The sequence below is a fragment of the Molossus molossus genome, unplaced genomic scaffold (genome assembly GCF_014108415.1).
Source record: "Molossus molossus isolate mMolMol1 unplaced genomic scaffold, mMolMol1.p scaffold_m16_p_9, whole genome shotgun sequence".
Classification (NCBI taxonomy): Eukaryota; Metazoa; Chordata; class Mammalia; order Chiroptera; family Molossidae; genus Molossus; species Molossus molossus.
Window position 1 is genome coordinate 14,807,859 of NW_023425403.1, and position 25,661 is coordinate 14,833,519.

At 43.3% G+C, this 25,661-nt stretch overlaps 1 protein-coding gene across 1 annotated transcript in view; it reads left to right on the forward strand.

Annotated features, from left to right (window-relative positions):
- Positions 1 to 25,661, forward strand: part of MTUS1 (microtubule associated scaffold protein 1) — a 136,639-nt gene that overhangs the window by 38,286 nt on the left and 72,692 nt on the right. The window contains exons 2-3 of the mRNA XM_036250038.1: positions 5,392 to 7,557; positions 10,888 to 11,062. Coding sequence (XP_036105931.1) covers positions 5,533 to 7,557; positions 10,888 to 11,062 — 2,200 coding nt within the window. The 5' untranslated portion in view covers positions 5,392 to 5,532. The remainder of the gene's footprint in view (positions 1 to 5,391; positions 7,558 to 10,887; positions 11,063 to 25,661) is intronic.

Below are 25,661 nucleotides of genomic sequence, written 5' to 3' on the forward strand. Positions count from 1 at the left end.
AGATAGTTTGAGCGGGGCGGGGAGGAGGGGCAGAGCTGTGCTTGAGAGACTCACTGACCCATGCAGTCCCTGCAGGCAGGCCACCAGGTCACTAGGCCACCACCCTTCCCCTCCTTCCCACTTCCCCACTGTGGGCAAGGCCTGCTCCTGGGGACAGCTTGGAACTTGTGCCCTCTGTGGGTGGGGCCGGGATGCCGGGTGTGGAGTGGGGCACTCAGGTTGGGATCAAGATAAACAATATTTGGTAATTATTTTAAAAACTCAGCATTAATGCAAGAAATCCATAATAAACTAAACCCCAAATTTTCAAATAAAGTGTTACTGACGTTCCCTTGTTTCAGGCTCCAGTGTGGCTCTGCGGGCACTGTTCCTGAGCCCTGTTAGCCTTAGCGCCTAAGACAGATACAGACCCTATGATTTCACTGAGATGTGGAATCTAACGAACAAAGTAAACTAATAAAGTAGAAACAGCCTCATAAATACAGAAAACAGACTGACTGCTCTCCGGGGAGGGGGGTGGGGGCTGGGTAAAAAAGGTGAAGGGATTAAGTAAAAAGCAAACAAATTCATAGACACAGACAACAATGTGGTGATTACCAGAGGGAAAGTGGGGTGGGGGGAGGTAGAAGAGGGTAAGGGGGGGGGTAAATGATGATGGGAGGAAGCTTGACTTTGGGTGGTGAACACACAATATACAGATGATTATTATACAAGTGTACACTTGAAACCTATATGATTTTATTAACCAATGTTACCCCAATAAATTAAATACATATAATACATAAAAATAAAATGAGTGTCCCCCCCCCCCCAATATAGTGCCTGAGGCAGAAACCACCCTCACCTCACCCTAGTCCTTGCCCAACTAGTTCTTCCTAAATTTACGGAGTCCTTTAAGTCACTGTTTCTCTCGAGTGAAAAGGACTGAAAGGGCAAGAATGTTCCACTAACAACTTCCCGCACCTGGAAGGGATGAACTCAGATGGGATTTAGAAGCAGCATCCCGTCTAACTAAACATTTCCGATTATTTTCTGTAGGGGGAGTACTAGCTATCTGAGAGGGGAATTCAGAGACGTAAGTTAAGGGTTCAGAGTTAAGGAAAGCCAACCCCTAGTTACAGTAACATTGCCCAGTGGGACGTGGAGGAACCCGGCTTCCGCGGGCCTCTAATTGTGATCTGGTTGGCGAGATGAGTCCGTCTCATGCTTTCTTACATCCTGGCCACTCCATGGTCCAGGAGCATGTCAGCATCACCAGGGAGGTGGACAGAAATGAGACTCTCAGGACCCACCCCAGACCCACTGAGTCAGTCTGCACTCTTTTCACAAGGTGATTTATACTTGTTTCCTAAATAAGTTGAAGTCTGACTCACTCATGACATGTCCATAACCTTCCCTTTGAAATCCACTACCTCACTCCAGCTTTCCCCGTTTCAAGGGCTTCACGCAGGCACTCGTCTTAAAGTGGGAGAGAGTGAAATTGGCCATCAGACAACTGTCTAACTTTTAACTTTCTGACAACATTCTGAGGGCAGGCTGGTCAACTCTTTTCTGTCCACGGCTTTATCTTCATAGTGGTGGCGACTTGAGACTGTTGTTTTCTTTAGTGGAGGGTAATGTCATCCTGGAACTGATAAGCCTAATCCCAGCATCGATTTGGTGTCCAAATCTCTCTAGCAGGTATTCTTTCCTCTTATCTACAAAAGTAGAAAAGACCTCAGTAAATTTATTTCATATCAAAACTTGTCTTAAATATTTCTTCTGAATACATTTTTACGGTATTTTTTGGATAGCTTTGCTCACCAACTTTAACATTTATCTGTGTTGTGAATTTAAAAAAGCATAAACCCAACTGTGCTAAACAGTCATGTGGAAGCTGAACGGTTGGTAAGTTTTTATTTTTCTATTACTCTTTGTAAACTACGGATTTATAAATCTAGAACATTTAGTTTTAGTGGAATTTCTCAGCCATTATAAATGTTTTAGATTACAATAACGTGGAACGATGCTTGGAAGACAGCAATGCTGAACAAAAAGCACAACTCAAGACATGTATCTATTCTATACATATATTAATACATATATCATAAAGAACCCTGCCTTTTGTTTCATTTAACAATTTGTCAAACGATTTCAAGAGCCTTAAAAGATCCTATTTCTTGACTACTTTGGCTCACTAGTGCTTTTATTCCCAGGAAGTTTTTCCAAAGGAAATAATCAGAGGTAGTCAAAAATTACAGGTGTTTAGTGTAGTGTTGTTTATAAAGGAGAAAAATAGAAATGACCTAAGCATAGATTATCCGATTAGGCATCTATTTAAAAAATTACTTGAAATGCTTTGACATATGAACCATTTACTTTATTCAGTTTTTATCAGGGGTATGTGTGTGTGTGTGTGATCATCTTTCATGTACTTTGGAAGAAGGAACTCAGGTAGCTCTATCAATTGAAACTAATAAATCTGTTTATACAGACAAATAACTGTAATTTTTATTAAATGTTTCTGTTTGCAGTGTTTGTATTTGCTTATACCAGAATCTCTTAAATGAGCATTGGCTTTCATGGAAGCAGAAGGTGTAGCATATTTAGTGCTTTTTGAAATTATATACCCCCACCCCAGGTCTAGAAAATGAAAAATGTATTTCTCGATTTAAACATTTAGCTTGAACATATGTCATACTCAAGAATTACATATTAATTTGTTTCATGAAAGCTTTTATTAAGGTGCTAGCCAAAAACTTATTATTTCAGCGATATCTTGATTAAAGAGCTATGATGGGGCAAAAATGTCTAGTTTACGTTTTCCATCACTATATAAATCATGCAGCACTAATTTTAGGATTCAGGATGTCTTTTTGAGTGTGTGCGCATGCATGTGCTTGTACATACATGCATGTGTGCAATGGAGAGAAACATTGCAGCACCCCCCTCCCAAGTAAGGGTTGGGGATGCACGGCCAGAAACACACAGAGCACTGTTGGTGAAGATGCTGACCCTCTCAGTTCTTCTGTCATTTCTATCCTCCTGGGGATATCGAGTTCACTTAAGTTGGAATGCCAAGAAAAGCCCAGCCGGTGCGGCTCAGTGGTTGAGCGTCGACTCATGCACCAAGAGGTCACTGGTTCGATTCCCGGTCAGGGCACATGCCCAGGTTGTGGGCCAAATCCCCAGTGGAGGACATGCAGGAGGCGGCCAGTCAATGTTCTCTCTTATCGATGTTTCTGTCTCTCTCTCCCTGTCCCTTCCTCTCTCTCTAAAATCAATACAAAATATTTAAAAAATGCTGAGAAAATATTGCAGCATAGAAAAGAAGTCTGCTCTTTTTTTTTTATCCTCACCCAAGGACATTTTTGCATTTATTTTTAGATAAAGCGGGAGGGAGAGAAGGAGGAAGAGAGAGAGAGAGACATCTATGTAAGAGAGACACATTGACTGGTTGCCATCTGCACAACCCCAACCAAGGCTGGGGACGAACCACAACCGAGGTACATGTCCTTAGTGGGAACCGAACCTGGGACTTTCTGGTCCGTGGGCCAATGCTCTAACCTGAGACAAACTGGCCAGGGCAAGAAGTCTACTCTTAATTCACAAATTTATAGGTTACAGAATGTCGTCGTCTTTTCTCACAGATACTGTATTTCTTCAGAACAGAACTATGACATCTCATTGACATTAAATATCAGGATTAGAAAATCAGTTCAAGTGAATGTTTTTCTATATGACTTATTTGCAGTCCTAGCTTGGACATTTGGGCCTTTCTTGTATTTTTAAAAAATCCTCACCTGAGGATACTTTTTCAAATATCTTCAGATAGAGAGGGGTGAGGGGAAGGCAGAGAGAGAGAGAAAGAGAAACATCGACGTGAGAGAGACACATCGACTGGCTGCCTCCCGCACAACTCGACCGGGGCTGGGGATGAGCTGCAACCAAGGTACGTGCCCTTGACTGGAATTGAACCCGCGACTCTTTGTTTCAAGGGCTGATGCTCTAACTGTTGAGCCAAGCTGGCCAGGGCTCATGCGTTGTTTTTAATAATTTTTAAAAAGTCTACAATTCAATAGTTTTCAGTATATTTACACCATTGTGCAACCATCACCATAATCTTTAGACTATTTCCATTACCCTTTAATGAAGCACCATCCCAATTAGCAGTCGCTCCCATGCCCTTCCCTCCTGCCCTCCTCAGTCCTAGAGAACCACTAATCAACTTTCTGTCTCTATAGACTTGCCTGTTATGGACATTTCATGTAAATACTGTCACGTAATGTCTTTGGTGACTGGCTTCTTTCATTAGTATAGTGTTTTAGGTTGTAACACTGTGTCCACACTGTATTTGTCAGTATCCCATTCCTGAGGAATGTATCAGTTGTATGAGTGTTGTATAACATGCTGTTATCTGTTTACTAGTGAATGGATGTTTGGTTTGCTTTTACTTTTTGGCTATTGTGAATAATGCTTCTGTTAAGAATCATGTACATTTCTGTAGAAGTTTTTGTGTGGACATTTGTTTTTATTTCTCTTGACTCAGATATGTAAGGGTAGAGTTGGTGTGTCATGCAGTAGATCATTTTTAGGAACTTTGAATAGAGTACCATTTTAACCATTAAGGATCAACAACTTGCCCGGCTGGTGTGGCTCAGTGGTTGAGCGTCAACCCGTGCCCTAGGTTGTAGGTTCGATTCCCGGTCAGGGCACATGCTCAGGTTGTGGGCCAAATCCCCAGTGGGGGGCATGCAGGAGACGGCCAATTGGTATTCTCTCTCATCGATGTTTCTCTCTCTCTCTCCCTCTCCCTTCTTCTCTTTCTAAAATTAATAAAGAGAAAAAGTTAAAAAATCACTTTTTTTTTTCCAACTTTGACATGGAGTATGCTTGAGGTAGAGAATGAAAATGGAAAAGAGACGTGCTAAGGCCCTAGATATTCACTGATCCTCAGCTCCTCTGCTGCGCCTGCCAGGCCTGTCTGTCCTCACCTCCAGGGAGAAAGAGTGGGCCCCTCTGAAAAATGCAAAGGGCATTATTATTAATTATTCAACAGGCATAAATTGAGACGATCCTAGACAAATCAGAACCAGTGGTCATTCTTTCAATCAACAGGAAGGAAACACTCTTACCAGGTTTATCTTTCTTATCACGACAAGTGAGAATCACTGAGTAGGAAGGAGGCATCGGAGACAGGAATCAGTCCCAGGGCGGTTGTGGCAGACTCTGCCCCATTCCCTCAAATGGATAGGAATCTCCGAAAAGTGATGAGTCAGCTAATCACATCGGGATGACCCATATCTATAGTCACAGGATGGACAAGTAAAAACACAGTAATTGAAATTAATCAAGAGGTGACTTGTAAATTTTTCTAACATTTCCTTGAGTTAACCGTTTTATTTCTTCCAGGGAACAGCTTCAAAACATCTTAGACTAAGAAACTTTCAACTGTGCTGAAAATCATAGAAGATGGACAATTTTTCCTTCCCTCTCATTGGAAAGGATTTAAAGAAGAAATAAAACGGCAGAGGTCTCAAGTTCATATTCAGAATGAATGATTATAGTTCAGAAGACAAGCCAGAAGAGGAACTGCAGTCCTTATTTATCAGTGATAAAAATGGAAACACTTATGCATACCACCAAAAATCACCACCTACACAAAACTGTTCAGCCAACAGTTGGAATTCTGTCAACCCAGATGACATGGTGCTTGATTATGAAACCAACTCTGCTGTGGACGTTGCTGAAAATATTTCCTTAAACCCTCGCTGTGTTGAAGTACTTGATCACCAGACGTCTTCGAGTGATTTCCTTGGCAAGGAGGTATTACATATGCATAGAGATTCCACGTGCCAGTCTCCTGCACATGCTGTTGCCACAGAGGAGCCCCGGTACCTGCATAACAGTTGTCATTCCCTAGAATCATCTCTGGACCAGAGTGTTGAGACATCTCTGCCTTTTGTGTGGAAACCTAATGATGAGGTTTTCAACTGTACTGACTACCCGCCTGCCTTGAAACTCAACCAGACCTTTGACATGAACGTGGGCAACGCTGACTGCACCTTTATAAAACACCACGACGTGGGAAAGGGCCAGTCTTTGCACACCTCTGGAAGCGGAAATGCATCTCTGTCCTGTTCCATTCGCACATCTTCCCGTTCCGATCAGGTATGTGGGACGGAAATGAGTTATGATCGAGAGGTCTTCAAAATCCCTTCAGCCACAACACCAGCGGCCCAAGATACAACATACACAGTATTTTCTGAGGTGGTGATGCAAACTGATGTTTTTGTTCCAGATATTGGAAATGTGTGTCCATATTCTTCAGGAAATGTCACCGGTGAGTACACAGATGGGTCACAGCAAAGACTAGTTGGAGAAAAAGAGGTACACGCTCTTACACCGATCTCTGATGGCATGGATGTTCCCAACGGGTCTGTAACAGAGGAGTTCTTTTGTTTGTCTAAAGATGAACCAAATAGTGAGACACATTCAGAGAGCTCATATGGGCAAAAGGAAATGGGCCAAAATCTAAGAGAAACAGTGTCTGATTGTCTTATAGCTGACGAATGCCCTTTCCTGGCGCCAGCGTTTGATAAAAGGACAGCTGCAGTGCTGAACCCAGAACGTAAAGTCACTGAGGCTGAAAACACAAGTGCCTCCAGGGAAAAGGATTTGGAAATCCAAAATCACACCATAGAACTGGTACCAGGTAGCCCACCAGGACAAAAGCTGGCTTCATCATTTGAACTGACTTGGGATGACAACGATATGGTCATTAGTGCAAATGACACAATTTGCATGTCTACGCCAATCCCAAAACCCATGAATGCAACCTTCTTTATTTCACCAGTTGAAGCAACAGAGAAATGCAGTAAACTGGAGAAGAGTCATCGAGAGCATGCTAAACCTAATCTAGGGAAACCAACAACCAAAGCAAACACCCCGATAGGCAGCAAAGTTAGAAAAAACAAAATCATAAGTTACCCAAGACCAAACTTCAAGAATGTGAAAGCAAAAGTGATGTCTAGACCAGCATTGCAGTCCAACGACCCTGCTTTGTCAAAGGTCACGCCCAGATCCCAGTTGACCAGTGCCTCGTCACCCTCGTCAACATCTTCCTCAAGGCAGGTGACAGTTTTGAGCAAAACACGAAGATCCGACCTGAATGTAGACCCACAAGCAGAAATCCCAATGAACAAGGCACAGAAGCAGCAGTCGAATAAACTCATCACCAGCCAGGCTGAGCATGTCGCAACTCATTCTAAAAATGCTTCCCACAAGGTTTCAAGAACAACATCTGCCTTGAAATCGAATCAGGAAGATGTTGACAAAGCAGGTTCTTCTAATTCAGCATGTGAGCCTGGCTCCGTGGCTTCATTTTTTCAGAAGTGCAAAGGCCTGTTCTCTGCTAAAATGGACAGCGCGGAATGTTTGGAAATGACCTGTGTTTCCAACGTCCATAGGATTAGCCCTGAAAAGAGGGGTGAACAAGAAAACAGGACACCTCTGGAAAAACAAGAGCTAAAAAATGAAATTATGAATGAGACCTTTGAATACGGGTCTGTGTTTTTGGTAAGTAAAAATTTTGTCTGCTTCAGGGACTGGTGGAGGAAGCCGAGAGATGTGTTAGCAATTGGTTATCCACTGATTGTCAATACTGCTGCCGAACTAGGTGTGCGTACCTGCTTTCAGGTGTTACCGTACTAGTCAGTAATTCCTCTGTCAGCACAGGAAGGGTTAAACCCGCCTGCGGGGGAAGAAAATTCCTGAAGCTCAGTATTTTGTATTTGAATAGTCATGTTCCTTGCGATATCATAGTAAAAAGAACAGGTTACTTTAATATTTTAGTGTAATTAGTTATTTGAAGTTAAACATCTGATTGTTTTATATTTATAAAAAATGTTTTTATTTTGTTGTTTTTATGAACTTTAAAATGTACTGGACCACATTTTAGAAGTGGCTGGCGAGAGCTGGTAAACAGTTCAACACAAGGATACCTGGCCTCTTGTTGAGGGAGCAGTTCTGTGAGCAGGAGGGTTCTGGATTCTGCCTCTGATGTGACTTTGGGCCAGTCATCTTTTGAGACCCCCAAGGTGATGTGTGAGGTCTCTTGCAGCCCAAATGTGGTGATTTCTGGTACATTAAATAAACAAGACCCATTTTATTCGTATACAGTGAAAAAGCAGTATGTTTTTTGTAGCAACTGTCAGATATTTGCGGGGAACGTTATAGTTCCATTTTAAACAAAAAAGGAGTTCACGTGCAGTTTAAAGGTTCTGGGCTTAGACTTGGTTTCAAATTGTAGCTCCATCACTCACCAGCAGGGACCTCCAGTGAGTGACTTAGTCGCTGAGGCTCAGTCAGACTTTATGTAAAGGGATGGTACATTTGACAGCTTATGTTGTTGGGATTTGCTCTCTGAGGAAGGGCAGACTCTTATCTCCTGCATGTAGAACGGGAACATTTATGGGGTACCTACAGCATGCCATATGTGATGATGATTATTGGGATACAGAAAAGAAAGACACAGCCCCTAGCCAATCCTAGTGTTTGATGCAGGGGGTAATTTTAGACGATAAACCCAAAGGGTGTTAAGTACTAAGCTGGGACTGCTGTGCTGCAAAACGGGGTGGTGGCGATGGGGAGCATTGTCAAGGAAGACTTCTCTGGGAGATACCGTGTTAGTTGCTAGATCAACTTAAAGGGCAAGTATTCTGGGTGGAGAGAATAACATGTACAAAGGTGAAGAAACAGAGTGTCCTCATTTAGGGGACTTGAGGCAGTCATACTTGAGTATGATGGGAGCCAGCAGTGCAGAACCATGGCAATAAGCTGAAGATGACGTCAGGGGCCAACACGTCCAAAAGGGCTTGGTGTGCCTTGTTAAGAAGACTTGAGTTAGCCATGGCCATTTTGGCTCAGTGGTTAGTGGTTAGAGAGTTGGCCCATGGACCGAAGGGTCTCGGGTTCAATTCCCAGGCAAGGGGACATACCCTGGCACTGGTTGGGGTCATGCAGGAGGCAGTCAGTCGATGTGTCTCTCTCACTTCAATGTTTCTCTCTCCCTGCCTCCCTTCCACTCTATCTAAAAATCAATGGAAAAATATCTTTGGGTGAGGTTAAAAAAAAAAAAAAAAAAAAGGAAAAGGAGACTTGACTTTATCTGGAAGACAGAGTGAAGCTGCCGAATCTAATTTGGACTTGAGAGAGGTTGCCTTAGCAGCGGAGTGGAAGATGAATTGGAGGCTGGTGAGACCAGAAAGATCCTGAGAATATGGTTTCAGTAATCCCTCCAAGAATGATGTAGGCCTGCCCGAGGTGGGTGGAGAAGAGAGAGAATGCCATCAAGAGAGGTTTAAGAAGGAAGAAGGAAGCACCTAGAAAAAGCTTTTATTGTTACAGTTGGGTGTCTGGGAACATTATGGTGAATGTGGGAAGAGTTAAGTTGAAGATGGATGGGTAAAATTAGTTTACTTTTAGAAACTGCTTCACGTTGTTCTTTTGTAAAATGGGATATGATGAAAGTATCAGCCTTGTAGGGTTATGAGGATTGGATGCATGCATTTTGAACTTAAAATGGTATTTTTAATCTTGTGAGGGCTGTACGTTGATCGGTAAACCACAGTAGGATTACTGTCAACATGGTTAGGTAGGGGTGCCCGCAGGATGTCAGGTGGGCAGATGCAGATAGAAGCTAGATCTGCGGGAAGCTCCGGAGAGAGAGAGAGTCATGTCCACAGTCTGGCTTGGACATGCAGACTTTGGACATGACAGTGTATGGGTGGTGGTTGAAACAGCAGACACGATCACCCAGGCAGAGGGTATAGTAAGAAGGAGAGCAGGGCTGTGTTTAGGACTCTCATGTTGGTTAGCACTGAAAGGTAAAGAACAGGATGCAGAAAAGGAATACCAGACAGACAGAAAGAAAGCCAGGAAGAGCTGTGTTGGTGAAACACAGAAAGATGCACTCATCATCATCGGATGCCACAGAGAAGGCCTGTAGGGGTGTGGCACTGGTCATCTTGAGAACAGTCTCACTGGTGGGGACAGAAGGCAGATAATGATGATTTTAAGAGTAAACTGTGAAGAGTTTGAATTTCTTCATAATTCAAATAAAAATGAAAATTAAATATTCATCTGGCATCTCTGCTTAAACAAATGGTGTGTTTGTTTGTTTTGTTTTTAATAAACATTTTTTTCTCATAATTCTGAAGGCTAAGATGTCCTAGGTCAAGGCCCCCGCAGATCTGGTGTCTGGTGAGAGAGCCCGCTTCCTCAGAGATACCTGTCTCTTCCCTGTAACTTCACATAGTGGGAGGTGGCAAGAGAGCAGGTTGGGGTCTCTTTTATGAGGGTACTAATCCCATTCATGAGGGTTCAGTTCCACCCTCAAGACTTAATCAGCTTTCAAAGGCACCACCTCCAAAGACTATCACACTGGGGATTGGATTTTCAATTTATGAAATTTTTTTTTTGGGGGGGGTGCACAAACATTCAGTGTATAGCAATATGTGCGCGTGTATAGATAGACGTGTGTATACGTGTGTGTATCCATATATATAGGGATAGATACGTGTGTGTATGAATAGAAAGATAGGTAATAGAGATTGATTTTAAGGGACTGGCTTATGCCACGTGATTGAGGGGGCTGACAAGTCTGAAACTTGTAGAGAAGGTTGGGAGGGTGGAAATTCAGGGAAGAGTTGACATTGTAGTCTTGAATCTGAAATCTTCAGGCTAGAAACTCAATTTTATTAACCAGTGTCATCGCAGTAAATTCAATAAAGCTTTAAAAAGACTGCAATGTAGAAACACATTGTTTCTTTCATGCAGCTAACACCACAAGGGAAAAATAGGGGGAAGGTGTGATCTGAACTAACATTTTAACTATTTTCTTCACAGGGTTCTGCTTCAAAAACGGCACCCCCCCAAGGTAGACATGCACCCAAGCCCGACTCTGCGGGTTTGCAGGTAACACCTGGTCCGAAAGCTTCCTGCCCGCGGTGCGGCAGCGGCAGGGCGCTCGGCTCCGATCGCACCTTGTCCTTCCAGCGGATCAAGCGCGTGTCCAGCTCTGGTGAGCACGAAATCACTCAGCTGGGCCTTATAGCCGTTTATGGATTATTCTGATGTAAAATGAGGTGTGTCAGAAAGCAGAAAGTCAGGTTTTGGTTTCAGAACTAATGCATCCTCTCACTAAAGTACTTACTTTTTGTGGACTAACATCTTACCCAGGGAAGGTAGAAAGAGTCAAAGACCCAGCCCTTTCTTTGTGAAGGCTCACCGGGGGCGGTGCATGTGCATAAACTCACTTATAAACCATTCAGAAGCATGCATATACCTGTTATATATGAATTATTTCATTAAAAATAAAAAAAATTGTTAAGTGCTTAATAACACTTCAGTGGTATTTGCTAAACTTATAATGTGTCCTCCCCATATGTGAAGAGATTAGTGTGTGTTTTTTTTTTAAATTCTGAAAGATGTATTAGAAATATTCAGGGATGTGCCCTGGCCTGTTTGGCTCAGCGGTTGGAGTGTCGGCCTGTGGACCAGAGAGTCCGGGGTTTGGTTCCTGCTAGGGGCACATACTAAAAAAAAGAAATTTTCAGGGACATAAGAATGATTAAAAAGTTAAACTTTGCTAATAGGAACTTTTATTTATGTTGGTTTGTATTTGAGAAGTAGTTGTTTCAAGGTCGTGTTCGGTTTATGACATTTGAGTGTCGAGAGGGGTTGAGTAGCTGAGTGTCTCACTGACTTGGCAGGTGCACAGATTTCTCCGTCACAGATCAGAACAGGAAATGGAAAGTCGGCCTATTTCACAGGGACTGAGACAGAAAGCCACTGGGAATGCCCTGCGGGGAACGCCCCTTACTGTAACAGGTAGAACCTTGCGCAAATTAAAGGCATGTCAGAAAGATGTAGAAGTAAATTCCCTTATAAAAATAGTGACTACTATTGAATGGTCTTAAAAAAAAAAAGTGCCTCTAGCATTGTGTGTCCACACACATGAGAACAGTTTTCAGAAACTAACCAGCAACCCCAGAGCATCTCCGCATGTCTCCACAGCTCGGAGTTCGCAGGCTTTATCTCCAGACCTACTGTGAAGCGTCCGGGGGGAGAAGCCTGGAGTGCGCAGGAGGGTTCTAAGGGGGCTGATTTAGAGGCCAGCCTGGCATCAGGGTCCAGAGGTTCTGACCACAGGCCAGGAGGCGGTGTGCAGAGGAGGAAAGATGGCTCTTCCTTTGCAGGGAAGCGGCAGACCTTCGGAGCAGCGCTGGTCCTTGTTTGGGTAGTGCCAGCTGGGGAGCTGAAGCCTAGGTGAGATCAAAGCCTTGGTTTTTCCTACTGTAGCTGCCGGATGAGGCTCCTGGTGTTTACTGGAGGACGGAAGCTCCCTTCCTGCTTGGATGTTAGGAGTGCCTGCGGCCTGGTGGCCCCGAGAGCCACGGCCGCTGACAGCCGGGCCTGTAGTTAGGAGCCTGTGTGCCAGTGTCACTCTGCACCAAGGAGCCGCCTGGGCAGGTCCATTGCCCTCCTTGGCCTTCAGCCTTTGCCTCTATGAAGTGTGAGGTTTGAGAATGGAGGTCCCTGTCAACTTTTCTAGTCCTCTTCCTAGGGGCAACTTGGAGCTCACCTAATTTTCCCAGTAGTGGCTACTGTTGGGCCCCACGATGCTCAAGTCCCAGAAAACCTGAAGTGCGCATATTTTTAAGAAATGCAACTAAAGTGAAGGGGTTAGCTCAGAAAACATATACACATAACACATAGACACAGACACAGTGTGGTGATAGCCAGAGGGAAAGGGGGTGGGGACTAGGTGGGCAAGGGAGGGGGTAAAATTGGGGCAGCAAGAGACTTTGGGTGGGGCGATGGGCACATGACGCAGTGTGCAGGTGATGTTTTATTGATTTGTACACTTGAAACCTGTATGTTTTTATGAACCAATATTACCCCAATACATTCAATTAAAAAACAAGTGAGGTCGCCCTGGCCAGTTTGGCTCGGCGGTTAGAGCGTCGGCCTGCGGTCCGGAGAGCCCTGGGTTCGGTTCCCGCTAAGGGCACGTACCTCGGTTGCAGTTTGTCCCCGGCCCTGGTTGGTCGTGCGGGTGGTAGCCACTCGATGTGTCCCTTCACGTCGATGTTTCTCTCTCTCTCTCTCCCATTCTATCTGTACAAAAAATGGAAAAATATCCTCGGGTGAGGATAAAAAAACAAAACAAAAAAAACAAGTGAGGTCAACACCTAGGATGTACAGGGGTGGGCAAAAGTAGGCTCACAGTTGTGAGTACACAAAACAGTTGATTTTATTTATTAATTATTTTATTATTTATTATATTATTAACCTACCTTTGCCTTCCCCTATATTTTAAAAGATGGGGTTCTTTTATGTAGGTGATTGGTCTTACCAAAGGATGAATCATTTTTTTTTTATCCTCATCCGAGGACATTTTTGTATTTATCTTCAGATAGAGTGGGAGGGAGTGAGGGAGGAAGAGACAGAGAGAAACATCAATATGAGAGAGACATTGACTGGTTGCCACCCACACGACCCCATCTGGGGCCGGGGACAAACTGCAACCGAGGTACGTGCCCTTAGCGGGAACTGAACCTGGGTCTCTTTGGTCCGCGGGCAAACTCTCTTAACTCTGAGCCAAACCAGCCAGAGCAGGTAAATCATTTAAGTCCCTTTACTGTATACTGCATAATGACATGCCATTTTCAACAGGTGTGCTGCAAGAATTTTTAAAACGTGAAATACCTGACTGTTTAGTCAGGGGCACTGACCTCTTTTCTCTTAGATTGTCAAATAAAAGAATGACAACAGCCCACCCGACAATAGCTGTCTACAATAGCTGTCTGGTGTGAATGAATCAAAATTATACCTAATTTTTTTTTTTTGTCAGATTGGCAAAAAATATATATATATTTTTTGGTGTGCTGCAGAATTTTAGTAATTAGTTTGTGCTATGAGGTGAAAAAGGATGAAAATCACTGCTGTAAAGAGAGAAAAATAGGTCTGTTTATTCTCATGAAGAGAAGGGGAAGTTTATTAAACTTTTATTGACTTGTATAAATATGTTTGATAACTAAGTTATACATTCAGAGTTTTCAATCTGAGTTAAAAAGTAAATTATAGTTTACCTGGTGGATGCCATATATAAATGAAAAAAAAAAACAACAGCAACATTGATGTAACCAGAAGCTTTATGGGTTTGCATTGAAAGACTGACTTGATTATGCTGTATTACATTTTTAAAAAGTTAACAGCAACTAACTTGTTTGGATGCTCACAACGAATTGAGAGGTGTTTGTTGTAGGGGACAGGAAACTTAATCACCACAGAGTTACAAGTAGAGCAGAAATCAAGGAGCAAACACAATGTGCCTTTAGATCATTGAGAGCATGTTGCCATTTACTGTACAATGACGTGTTTGTGTATGAGAAAACCGAAACCAAATGGACATCCTCTGTGCTCATACACAGTTACTGTACTGAAAGGTAAGCAGCAGGAATGTCCCAGCCGACCTGGGGCTTTCAATAAATCCTTTCAGAGAACTAAGTAGAAAACCAGAGCTGAAGTTCAAATAGCCATTTTCTTGAAGCTGTAAAGTGAGTATGAGAAAGAATTGTAATTAAGCCCAATAGAACATTTCCATTTGTCAAGACCTGGAAATTTATATGAAACCAGATTATGAGGGATTATAACAAAGCAAATCCAAAGAATCTTTGCTTTTTGGGTGTGTGTGTGTGTGTGTGTGTGTGTGTGTGTGTGTTTTAACTACTCAAATAAGATGAGAGAGTGGGGACAACTATTTCTGATAATAATTATAACACCAATGATAGCAGCTCACATTTATATGCTTACCAACTTTCAGGCTCTGTCTTAATCACTTCATTTCCAACTTTATTTACTCCTCAGCACAGTTTTGTGAGGCTTACCCCCATTTTACAGATGAGAAAATCGTCACAGAGAACTTCAACAATTCATCAAGGTTGCAGCTAGAAAGGGGCAGAGGTGGGATTCAGCCCAGGCAGTGAAGTTGTTTTTTTTTTTAATCCTCACCCAAGGACATTTTTTGTTTGCATTTATCTTCAGATAGAGTGGGAGGGAGAGAGGGAGGAAAAGGGAGAGAGGAACATCGATGTGAGAGAGACACATGGAGTGGCTGCCACCCACATGACTCCAACTGGGGCTGGGGACAAACTGTGACCAAGGTACGTGCCCTTAGGAACCGAACTCAGGACTCTCTGGTCCGCAGGCCGACGCTCTAACCACTGAGCCAAACCAGCCAGGGCGCCAGTGGAGTTCTTAACCCTCACATTGTAGTCTGCAGAAACACTATTAGGATGACTGCACATTTTGGTAAATTTGAATTCTTCTGCTCAGCTGAATGGTTTAGATACTGTGACATTTCTCTTTTCAGGCCCTTGGCTTAAAATCTAAATTTGTTTACCATGATCTAAATGATTTTACATGGTTATTGCAAATTAATGCTGCTTAGTAGGTACTTCCTGATGGATTTAGGCATCCCCAGAGACCTGCCTACTACCACTTTCAGGGGCAATACCAGTTCGTACCAGGCTGTAGATTACAAGTGTGTGTTCCTTCAGACAGACATGTAATTGCCCTTCCAGTGACCAGCCTTGGTCAGGCAGGATGATGGAATTGTACAGAATACACGACCTTCCCTGGGATCCTTTATCCTGCCCCAGCAAGGCAAATGCAGGAGCACACTGCAACCACAGAGCGCCACCAAGGGGTGTGGAGGGGTGTGGAGGGGTGTGGAAAGGGCCCCTGTGTGCTCCGGGACTTTGGGGAAAAGAAGAATGTTCAGGGACTCGCCTGATTATAGCAGAGCATAAAGAAACGCTTCATGACAGAGCTGGCCTTTGTTTTGTTCTAGAGAAAGAAATAACATTCAAAAAAGTATACCTTTGTTTTAATTCAGTTTATTGTGGGGTTAATAAGAGAAATTCCTTTCAAACCAGGAGTACAGCCCAGACTTGTGAAGACTTGCCTATCCTGTTGTTTTCTCTTCTTTCACACTAAGTTGTTCCCTTAGTTGCTTTTATAAACTGATTTTTGTGTATTTAGTGTTAAAGAGAATTTAAAATCTTTTCAGTTTATTTTATATCGTGTTAGCCTTTTCTAGGCAAGAGTTTGTGAGAGGTAGCAAGCAAAATTATGAGAAATTTGTTCACGTGCTTACACAAATGCATGATTAAAAACCAGAAATTATCACCTTGTACTTATTGTAAAAACCAACTTTAATGTGTTGCTCACAGTTCTATATGTGTATGTAATTAAGACACTTAAAAGAATATATCTCAAGCTTTCTTTCCATAAAAATAAGAGTAGTGATATGTTTTGAATGCTAATGAGGTGCCAAGCCGATACTAAGCTTTCTAAATACGTAATTTTATTTAATTCTTACAGCTCCTGAGTTATAGATACTGTGATTATCCCCACTCCACAAATGAAGAATTCGAGGTTTTGAAAGCTTGAGCAACTTGCCCAAAGTGACCCAGTAGTAGTTGGTGGGGATAGGAAACCGGCCAGCGGCCTGGCCCCAGGTCTCGGCACACCGCGGTCCCGCGCACTCCCTCGTCCCTTTAACAGGGCAGCGGAGCGCCTGCGTGCTGGGAGCTGTTGGGAGTGCTGGGAGGAGCAGTGCACAGGAGGGACACATTCTTGGCCTTGCAGAGCTTAAATTCTAGGAAGGCGAGCCCGGATGTAAACCAATACGATGTTGGGTATGTAAGACGGTGCTCAGTGGTGAGGAGAAAGACAAAGCAGGGAAGGGAGTTAGATTTTTAAGTAGGGTAGTCAAGAAAGGCCTCACTGAGCAGGTGACATTTGAGCCAACACCCGAAGGAGGGAGGAGAAAGAGGGAAACATTTGGGTATCGGATGGAAGGACTTTGCAGGCAGAGGGAACAGCAAGTGCAAAGTCGAGGTGAGGCAGTCCGGCTGGTGCTTGGGGGCCCTGAGCTGCCCAGCGTGTGGTGGGGGCTGGGAGGGGAGGAGGCCTACGAGCAATGAGCAACGCCTTGTAGGCACCTGGCAGACAGGTGTCTTCTCCTCCGTACTAACGTCATCACGGCACATTCTTGGTCATTTTGCAGGCATTCTTACAATTCTTCTCACTTGGCACGTGATTCAGGGGAAGAGCACTTTATGGGATGACTCAGACTATGCTTACTGTCTCGTGCAGTCTTTCTTCATTTTTCCACTTGAGAAATGTTTTGAATGCCTCCTGTGTGCTGGGCAGTCAACTAGAGTTTGCGGATACAAACATGGTTAATGACCTTCTGATGAGCCCACCAGTGGGAGGGTGAGATGACAAGGGGTGTTTAAGCAAATAATTTGAACACAAATTCTTCATTCTTCAAACCCCATCTAAACTGCCCTGGCCTCTGTGGTACTTGGCATTTATTATTCTGTAGTGTAATTATTTTCTTACCTGTTTCCTACAAAACTGTGCCATCCCATGAGGATGGAGTCCAGGTCTTAGTTATTTTTATATTTTCCAGTGCTCAACACAGTGTGCCTACTATGCCTCAGGTGTTTAAGAATGTCGTCTGGCTTGATTTGCGTGGAGACTTGTGTGAAGCACTGTGTTCACAGTAAAGGGAGCACCACCGACTCAGCCTAAGCGAGAGCCTGGAGAGGCGCTGTGGTGTTTGAACTGGCCTTGGAGTGTTCCTGTAGGGATCTGCCAGGCACGGGAGGTTGCTGACATTCCCAGGGGTGCACATGTAGAATTATGAAAGGATATGGTGTGTTTGGGAATTTATCATACCTTGAGCAGACCGTGTGTTGGGGTAAGTGATAGGTGAGCCCCAAGGGAGGTTAAGGCAGATCAGTTCTAATAATCTGGACACAAACTTGTCAGAATACCAGGCCCTGGCCAGTTTTGCTCAGTGGTTAGAGCATTGGCCCACGGACCAGAGAGTCCTGGGTTCGGTTCCCTCTAAGGGCATGTATCTCGGTTGCAGTTTGTCCCCAGCCCCGGTTGGGGTCATGTGGGTAGTGACCAGTTGATGTGTCTCTCTCACATCGATGTTTCTCTCTCTCTTCCCCTGTCTCTCCCTCCTGCTCTATATGAAGATAAATGCAAAAAAAGAATCATACCAGTATTTGGGAATCGAAAGCAGAGTGAAAATATTAAAGATGTTTTGGAGGAAGAGGGGGGTCTGGTAGCTTCCGTTGGTGGTGAATAGTCCCAAGTGTCTCCTTAGCTTTCTTGTTCCAGTGGCCACGGAAATAGGTTTTCCCTAGTAGAGTAGAAAGAAGAAGTAGTCAGGAGAGTGATGGTTTAGTTTGAGTCATGTTAAATTGCAGAGACTGAAGACTGAGAAGCATCTCAAAGGCTGTGTGCATGTTTGAGGTTTAAGATGGTAAAAATGTGTGGAGGGTAAGAAGGCTCGGGGAAAGAGCTGATGAAGCTGGCCGCAGGATGACTGCCAGCCAGGCGGTGGAGGCATCGGAATGTGTCCAGTGCACAGGTAAACGAAGACAGGAATGCAACCGTGTGGAGGCAGAGACTCGCTTGGAGATTAAACAGTGGTTTTAAGCAACACGATGCAGAGTAACAGTGGTTGTAAGAGTTAAGATTCAGAGTATCCACTGTGGATAATGGGCTGGGCATTATCTCATATTTTCCAACTCAGTTTCATGAGGCTAGGTGATTTCTTTCAGGTGAGTTTGTGCAAATTGTATTGATTTGCTTGCTTCTGTAATCTTTTAAAAGGAAATAAACTTAAGATGATGATCGATTTGAGTCTCAATGACCTCATTGTTTAAAGTTCCTCTGCTCACGAACCTGGGCTTCTAATGAGCGAGGAGGGCTCCCATCATGCCTTCCTCCTCTTATTAGGAATTCTCAGGGTGAGTGCCAGGTTAGCTCACTCACAACCAGTAAATACATTTGCTGATGAGCAGACATTTGCAGACCCTTGTTCAGCTGTGTGGTTCTTGGGGGAGGGTGCAGCTCCTCTGGAGCTTTGCTGTATTCCACCTGTAGTTGAAGGACACGTGTTCCCAAGCCTGTGACAAAAGGAATTATTTTGTGTTTAAGCAGCAGACATCTTGTGAACACACTTGCAGAGGCAGGTACTGACAGTGTCACCATGAATACTGTGCTTCTAGCAAGTCAGGTCATCATAAGATCCTTGCTCTGTGGGATGTTCTTATTTCTCTGCCAGATCACGGTCCTCTTAAGACTTGCTGTGTTTTTGTTGTGACTTACTTGTAGTGTTGTGACTTTATCTTGTGAGTTTACTCGAGTTTAAGCATGTGGTGGTGGTTATGCAGAAGGCAGTTTCGTGTACCCTACTTCTATAATATTGTCTTGGCCAATGCAAGAATGTGGAATACTAAAGTCACACTTTGCAATATGTAAATGCAGGCTGTTACTGAAATGTTACGTTCTGGAAGATAATTCATTCACTTAACAGTTTGCTAGTGTCTACTGTGCAAATCTACAGACCCTGAGGAATCATGAGATGGGTAACATGTGGTTCTTGCCCTCAGGTATTATCAGCTAAATAGGGAAAATGACATTTGTCCTTCATGACACATTTTCTTATAATACTTAGGGGGGGGGAAAGCTGTAGGATTTCAGAAGAGAGTAGATTCCCACTGCCAAAGTTTGCTGAAATTCTTTCTTGCTCTTACATAGGCATTTCTGTAACATAATAGAGGTACACGCTTACAGATGTAAGGACTAGTCTTGGTTTAGTATTAATGCTTTCTGCTGTTCCATTTTTGCCACTGAGACCCCGGAAATAAAAATAAGAAGGATACATATGGATTGAGGTATTTTTTTAGAATTTGGTTGGTGCACTAGCAGTAGAAGCGAAGGGCAGTTCAGGTTCAGAGTCTAGAATGTAAAGACTGAGGAAATCAGTACAGGTGCATGGAACTGTGGGCAGTTGGGACACAATACATTGGTGTTCTGGCAGTCAACAAAGAGATGAGGTCCAGACAGAGTTCAGATTTGTCTATGGCAAGGAGGGAACATGGGGGCCTTGTCCCAAGCAAAGTAAATCTTATTCTACTCTTGTAGCTTGAATTTAACTGGTTAATGTGGATAGCTCATCAGGTTTCCTCTGCCCGCTTTCTAGTAGGCTATTTAAAAGTATAGTTCTTTAAGTGAACAGCAGGAAGGAAAAAAAAAAAAGCACCCTTAATCTCATCAATGCCAAATAGTTTTTTTTAGTTTTTTTTATCCTCACCCGAGGACATTTTTGCATTTTTTGTTCAGACAGAGCGGGAGGGAGAGAGAGGAAGAGAGAGAGAGAGAGAGAAACATCAATGTGAAGGGACACATCGAGTGGTTGCCACTCGCACGACCAACCAGGGCCGGGGACAAACTGCAACCGAGGTACGTGCCCTTAGCGGGAACCGAACCCGGGTCTCTCTGTACCGCAGGCCGACGCTCCAACCGCTGAGCCAGACCGGCCAGGGCCCAAATAGTTTTTAACTTCATGATTTATGGCTATTCAGTGTTTTTCTTTTTGCATATTCTTGTGCACACATGCTTACATATATTTAAAGGGGACAAACAGTTTCCAGTATTCTAGAGACCCCATATCTAACAGTCAGTAGGCACTTAATTAGTTGATTGAATTTTTTCTTTTTCATTGAAAAGGTATGGTGTCTGTTTTCTTCAATTCTTAAACTAGTATATGTTCTTAGTAACATGATTTTAAATGGCTGTATAATATTTCATCATCTGAACATGCTATGACTTATTTCTTAAGACTTCTTTAAACAGTGGGTTGTTTCCAGTATTATTCAGTGTATTAAACAGCTCTACTCAGAAGAACTTTGTAGTAAGTACACAGCTGGTCAGGTGAATACCTGGGACACATTCCTTTGGGTAGAGTCAGGGGGTGGAGTGTTTTAAAGCTTTAGACAGCTTCGCCAAATCGCCCTTCGGAAACAGCACGCAGTCTGTGCTCCTCCGCTGAGTGCGTGAGATTTCCCAGCGCGTATATAAGAATTTTGACTTTTTTAACACTCTTGCCAAATATTCACTCTTTAGGAAAGTGCAAAATGGGCTCTTATTTTAATTGGAATATGCTTGGCATGCAAATATTTATCGAGTAAATGTTGATTCTGTGGTCAGAGTGCTGAGGTAAGAAGTGGATCCAAGATCAAAACACGCCCTTCTCGAAGTGACATCCTGGTGGGAGAGACAGACCACATCCACATGAGCAAATAAAGTATATAGGCTGTTGGATAGTGTAAAGTTCTAAAGAGAGATGAAAAATACATCCAGAGAGGGAATATGAAATGTTGGGGGGTATGAGCAGAGAGGAAGGGGAGACATTTGGGTTGGTGTGGCCAGGGAAAGGCAGCCTTGGAGGGCAGGCTCGAGGGGGCCAGCATGTGGAGATTTGGATGAAAACACACCCGTCTCCGTGGAAAGACCTTGAGGTGGAGTTGACTCCTGTGCACTAGGAATAGCGAGAAATGTAGACAGGAAAAGTGAACTAGGGATGAGGTTTGACCAACAGTGGAGACTAGAACAGGTACAGTCTTTTTAAAATAATTATTCTTTATTGATTTTAGAGAGAGAGAAAGGGAGAGGGAGAAAGATAGAGACATCAGTGTGGGAGAGAACATCGATTGGCTGCCTTCTGCACCCCCCCCACTGGGGATCGGGCCCACAACCTGGGCGTGTGCCCTGATCGGAAATTGAACCAGCAACCTCTTGGTGCATGGGACGGTGCTCAACCACTGAGCCACACCAGCTGGGCAGTCTCCTCCACCCTCTCCCACCCCATCCCAGGCCTTCGCCTTTCTATTGTCTGTGTTCATGGGCTATGCATATATGCATACAAGTTCTTTGAATAATCTCTTCCTGTCCTCCTTCCCACCTTTCCTCTGAGATCTGTCAGACTGTTCCCTAATTCCATGTCTGTGATCCTATCTTGTTTTATAAGTTAATTTTGTTCTTTAGATTCCACATATAAGTGAGATCATGTGATATTTGTCTACCATCAACAAAGCAACAAATGACGAGTGTTGTCAAGGGTGTGGAGAAAGGAATCCTACTCTAGTGAAGTGCTGGTGGACTGGTGCAGCCACTGTGGAAAACAGTATGGAGATCTAAAAAAATTAAAAATCGAACTGCCTTTGACTGAGTGATCCTACTTCTAGGAATATATCCTAAGAATGCCAAAACATCCATCAGAAAGAATATATACACCCTTGTGTTCATAATAGCATTTATTTACAATAGCTAAGATCTGGAAACAGCCCAAATGCCCATCAGTGGATGAGTGGATAAAAAAGCTGTGGTACATTTACACAATGGAATACTATGTAGCTATAAAAAAGAAGGATGTCTTACCCTTTGAGACAGCTTGGATGGACCTGGAGATTATAATACTAAGCAAAATAAGGCAGTCAGAGAAAGATACAACAGATACATTCTTGTAAATTATAAGGACTTGGGATTTTAACCAAACTGACTTACATTTTAATAAGATCACTCTGATGGCTGTGTTGAGAGTACATTGAATTGGGGTGAGGACAGATCAGTGAGCTCACTGAGAAGGTATTGCTGGCAGGAGGTAATCATGGCAGGAGATTGTGGCTTTGACCAGGGCTTTGGCAGTGGGGGTGGTCAGATTCTAGATATGCGCATTGAAGGTGAAGCCAACAGAGATCTACTCAGATGAGATGGGTGGGGTGAGAGCAAAACAGAGCAGTCAGGGATGTCTAGACACATTTTGGTGTGAGCTGTGGAAGGATGATTTTGGAATTTACTCAGATGGGGCTGAATGATGGAGACACAGATGTTGGAAGAAGGATATTAGGAATTCAGTTATAGAGATATTAACTTGAGATGAGTAGTAGATATAGAAGTGAAGGTGTAGAGTAGAAAGTTGGATATACAAGTCTAGAGTACATAGGAAAAATCTGATCTAGAGATATACATTTGGGATTCATCAACATTAAAAAAAATTTTTTTTTAAATCCACACCTGAGGATATTTTTTCTTTTTTTTTTAATCCTTGCCAGAGGACATTTTTGCATTTATCTTCAGATAGAGTGGGAGGGAGATGGGGAAGAAGAGAGAGAATCATTGATGTGAGAGAGACACATCAATTGGCTGCCACCCACGCTACCCCAACCGGGGCCAGGACAAACTGCAACTGAGGTATGTGCCCTTAGTGGAAACCAAACTTGGGTCTCTCTGGTCCGCGGGCCGATGCTCTAACTGCTGAGCCAAACCAGCCAGGGCATCTGAGGATATTTTCTATTTATCTTCAGATAGAGTGAGAGGGAAGAAGAGAGAGAGAGAGAGAGAGAGAGAGAGAGAGAGAGAGAGAGAGAAACATCACACATTGATTGGTTGCCACCCATACAACCCCACCTGGGGCCAGGGACAAACCACACCGAGGTACATGCCCTTGGCTGTAATCGAACCCGGGACTCTTTGGTCTGAGGACTCTTTGGCTCGCTCTAACCGCTGAGCCAAACCAGCCAGGGCAGGGATCCATCAACATTTAGATGGTATTTAAAACCACTAGACTGGATGAAATCCCCAAGAGAGTAAGTGTAGAAAAAGAACACATCAAGGGCACCACTGGGGACCTCCCTGGAGTACTACCCAGCCCCTCTGGGGTACTCCTAGGCTTTAAAAGGCTAGGGAGACAAGGAGGAATCGCAAAGGAGACAAGAAGGGACAACCAGGGAGGTAGGAAGGAAATCAGTCAGGAGGGGCATTCTGGAAGCCAAGTAAAGGAAGTGTTTCAAGGAGGAAGAAGAAGTCAATAGCATCAAATGCTGTTGACGGGGGAATATGGTAATTAAGCAAACAATTTGTCTTTTAAAAAATTTTGTTGACATTCATAGTTTCATATGTACAGCATGGTGGTTAGATAATCAAGTAATTTACAAAGGGATCCCCCTGGCCTTTTTAGTACCTACCTGGCACCATACTTAGTTATTATAGTATTATTGACTACATTCCCTATACTGTACTTTACATCCCCTTTGACTGTTTCATAACCACCAATCGGTACTCCTTAACTCTGTCATGTTTTTCATCCAGTCCACCAACCCCACCCTCTGGCGACCATCAGTCTATTCTCTGTATCTGTGAGTGTTTTGTTAGTTCGTTCATTTTGTTCCCCATGTAAGTGAAATCAGATGGTATTTATCTTTCTCTGACTTTTTTCACATAGCATAATACCCTCTCATTTCTTCCCCATGGTCACAAATGGTAAGATTTCATTAAGAACACAGTTTGGTTCAAACCACGAGGTTGTGTGTGTATTTAACAGGAAGTGGAGAGGTAGGCAGCTCCAGGTTGGGTGATTCAGTAATGGCATCTTTCTGCCCTTCCACTCCTCCTGCCTCAGCGTGTTGCTTTTGTCGGTCACTTTTCAGTTAAAATATGGTCGCTAAGAGTTCCAAGTGTTCGGTCCTCTTGCTACCGTGTCCACAGGCTGGAAGCGAAGGACTGCGGCCCCGACGAGAGCCTCTTCCTGGCATGCCTGTCTACATTGATCGTGGAGGAGAGATCTTACCCGGCACCTTGACCCCTAGTGCTCGTATCTTTAAGTCTTACCAGCACAGATTGCGTCACATGGTCACCCCTAACTTGAAGAAAGGTTGGGAACACAACCACTGGCTTTTTAGACCTTTTTATAAAGTGGGAGCAATGGAAATCGGATTGGGAATGACAGTTGGGGAGCCAGGAAAGATGTTAGGTATAATCAGACTAAACTTTAAAAAACGTATTGCCTATTTTTATTTACCTTTTTGCTTAGAGCTTTTGCTCATTTATATTTTGATATTGGGGGGCACAGTGATTCCTTTCTGTTGGTTTGACCTTGTCGTTTGTCCTTTGTTCTGTATTTTACTCTGTGCCTTTTTATTTTGTGTATGATGGTTTTAAAAATTTTCCACTTTTCTATTGTTAAACACATCTTTTACTTTAATGTTTCATTTGTTTTTAAGCTTAACAAGGCTTCTCTACCAAAAAGGAAGATTGATCTATATTTAATTATTATGGTTAATTTTTATGGTTTTGTTTTAACCCGATTTTAGGTTTGTTTGTTTTTTATCCTTACCTGAGGACATTTTTGCATTTATCTTCAGATAGAGTGGGAGGGAGAGAGGGAGGAAGAGAGAGAGAGAGAGAAACATTGATGTGAGAGAGATACATTGAGTGGTTGCCCACATGAACCCAATCAGGGCCAGAAAAAAACTAACCGAGGTACGTGCCTTTAGTGGGAACCGAACCCAGGACTCTCTCATCTGCAGGCTGACACTCGAACCGCTGAGCCAAACTGGCCAGGGCCCAACTTTAATTTTTTTTGATAGCGAGAACTGGTAGCTAATATTTATATCACTTGCTATGTGCCAGGGGCTGTTCTACGCATTTTAAAAATAGAAACTCAATTAAATCTCCCAAGAACCTATGAAGTAAGTACCACTATAATCACCCCTCTACTTACATATGAGAAAATAGAAGTTCAGAGAGGTTAAATAACCCGCTCACCACCAGTGTGTGGTGCAGCCGGGTTTAAACCTGTGCAGTTTGGCTCTAGGTTTTTGACTTTTGATCACTATACCATACTGCTTCTCCAATTTTCACCTTTTAAAATTCAGATATCTTAATACCAGAAATGTCTTCAC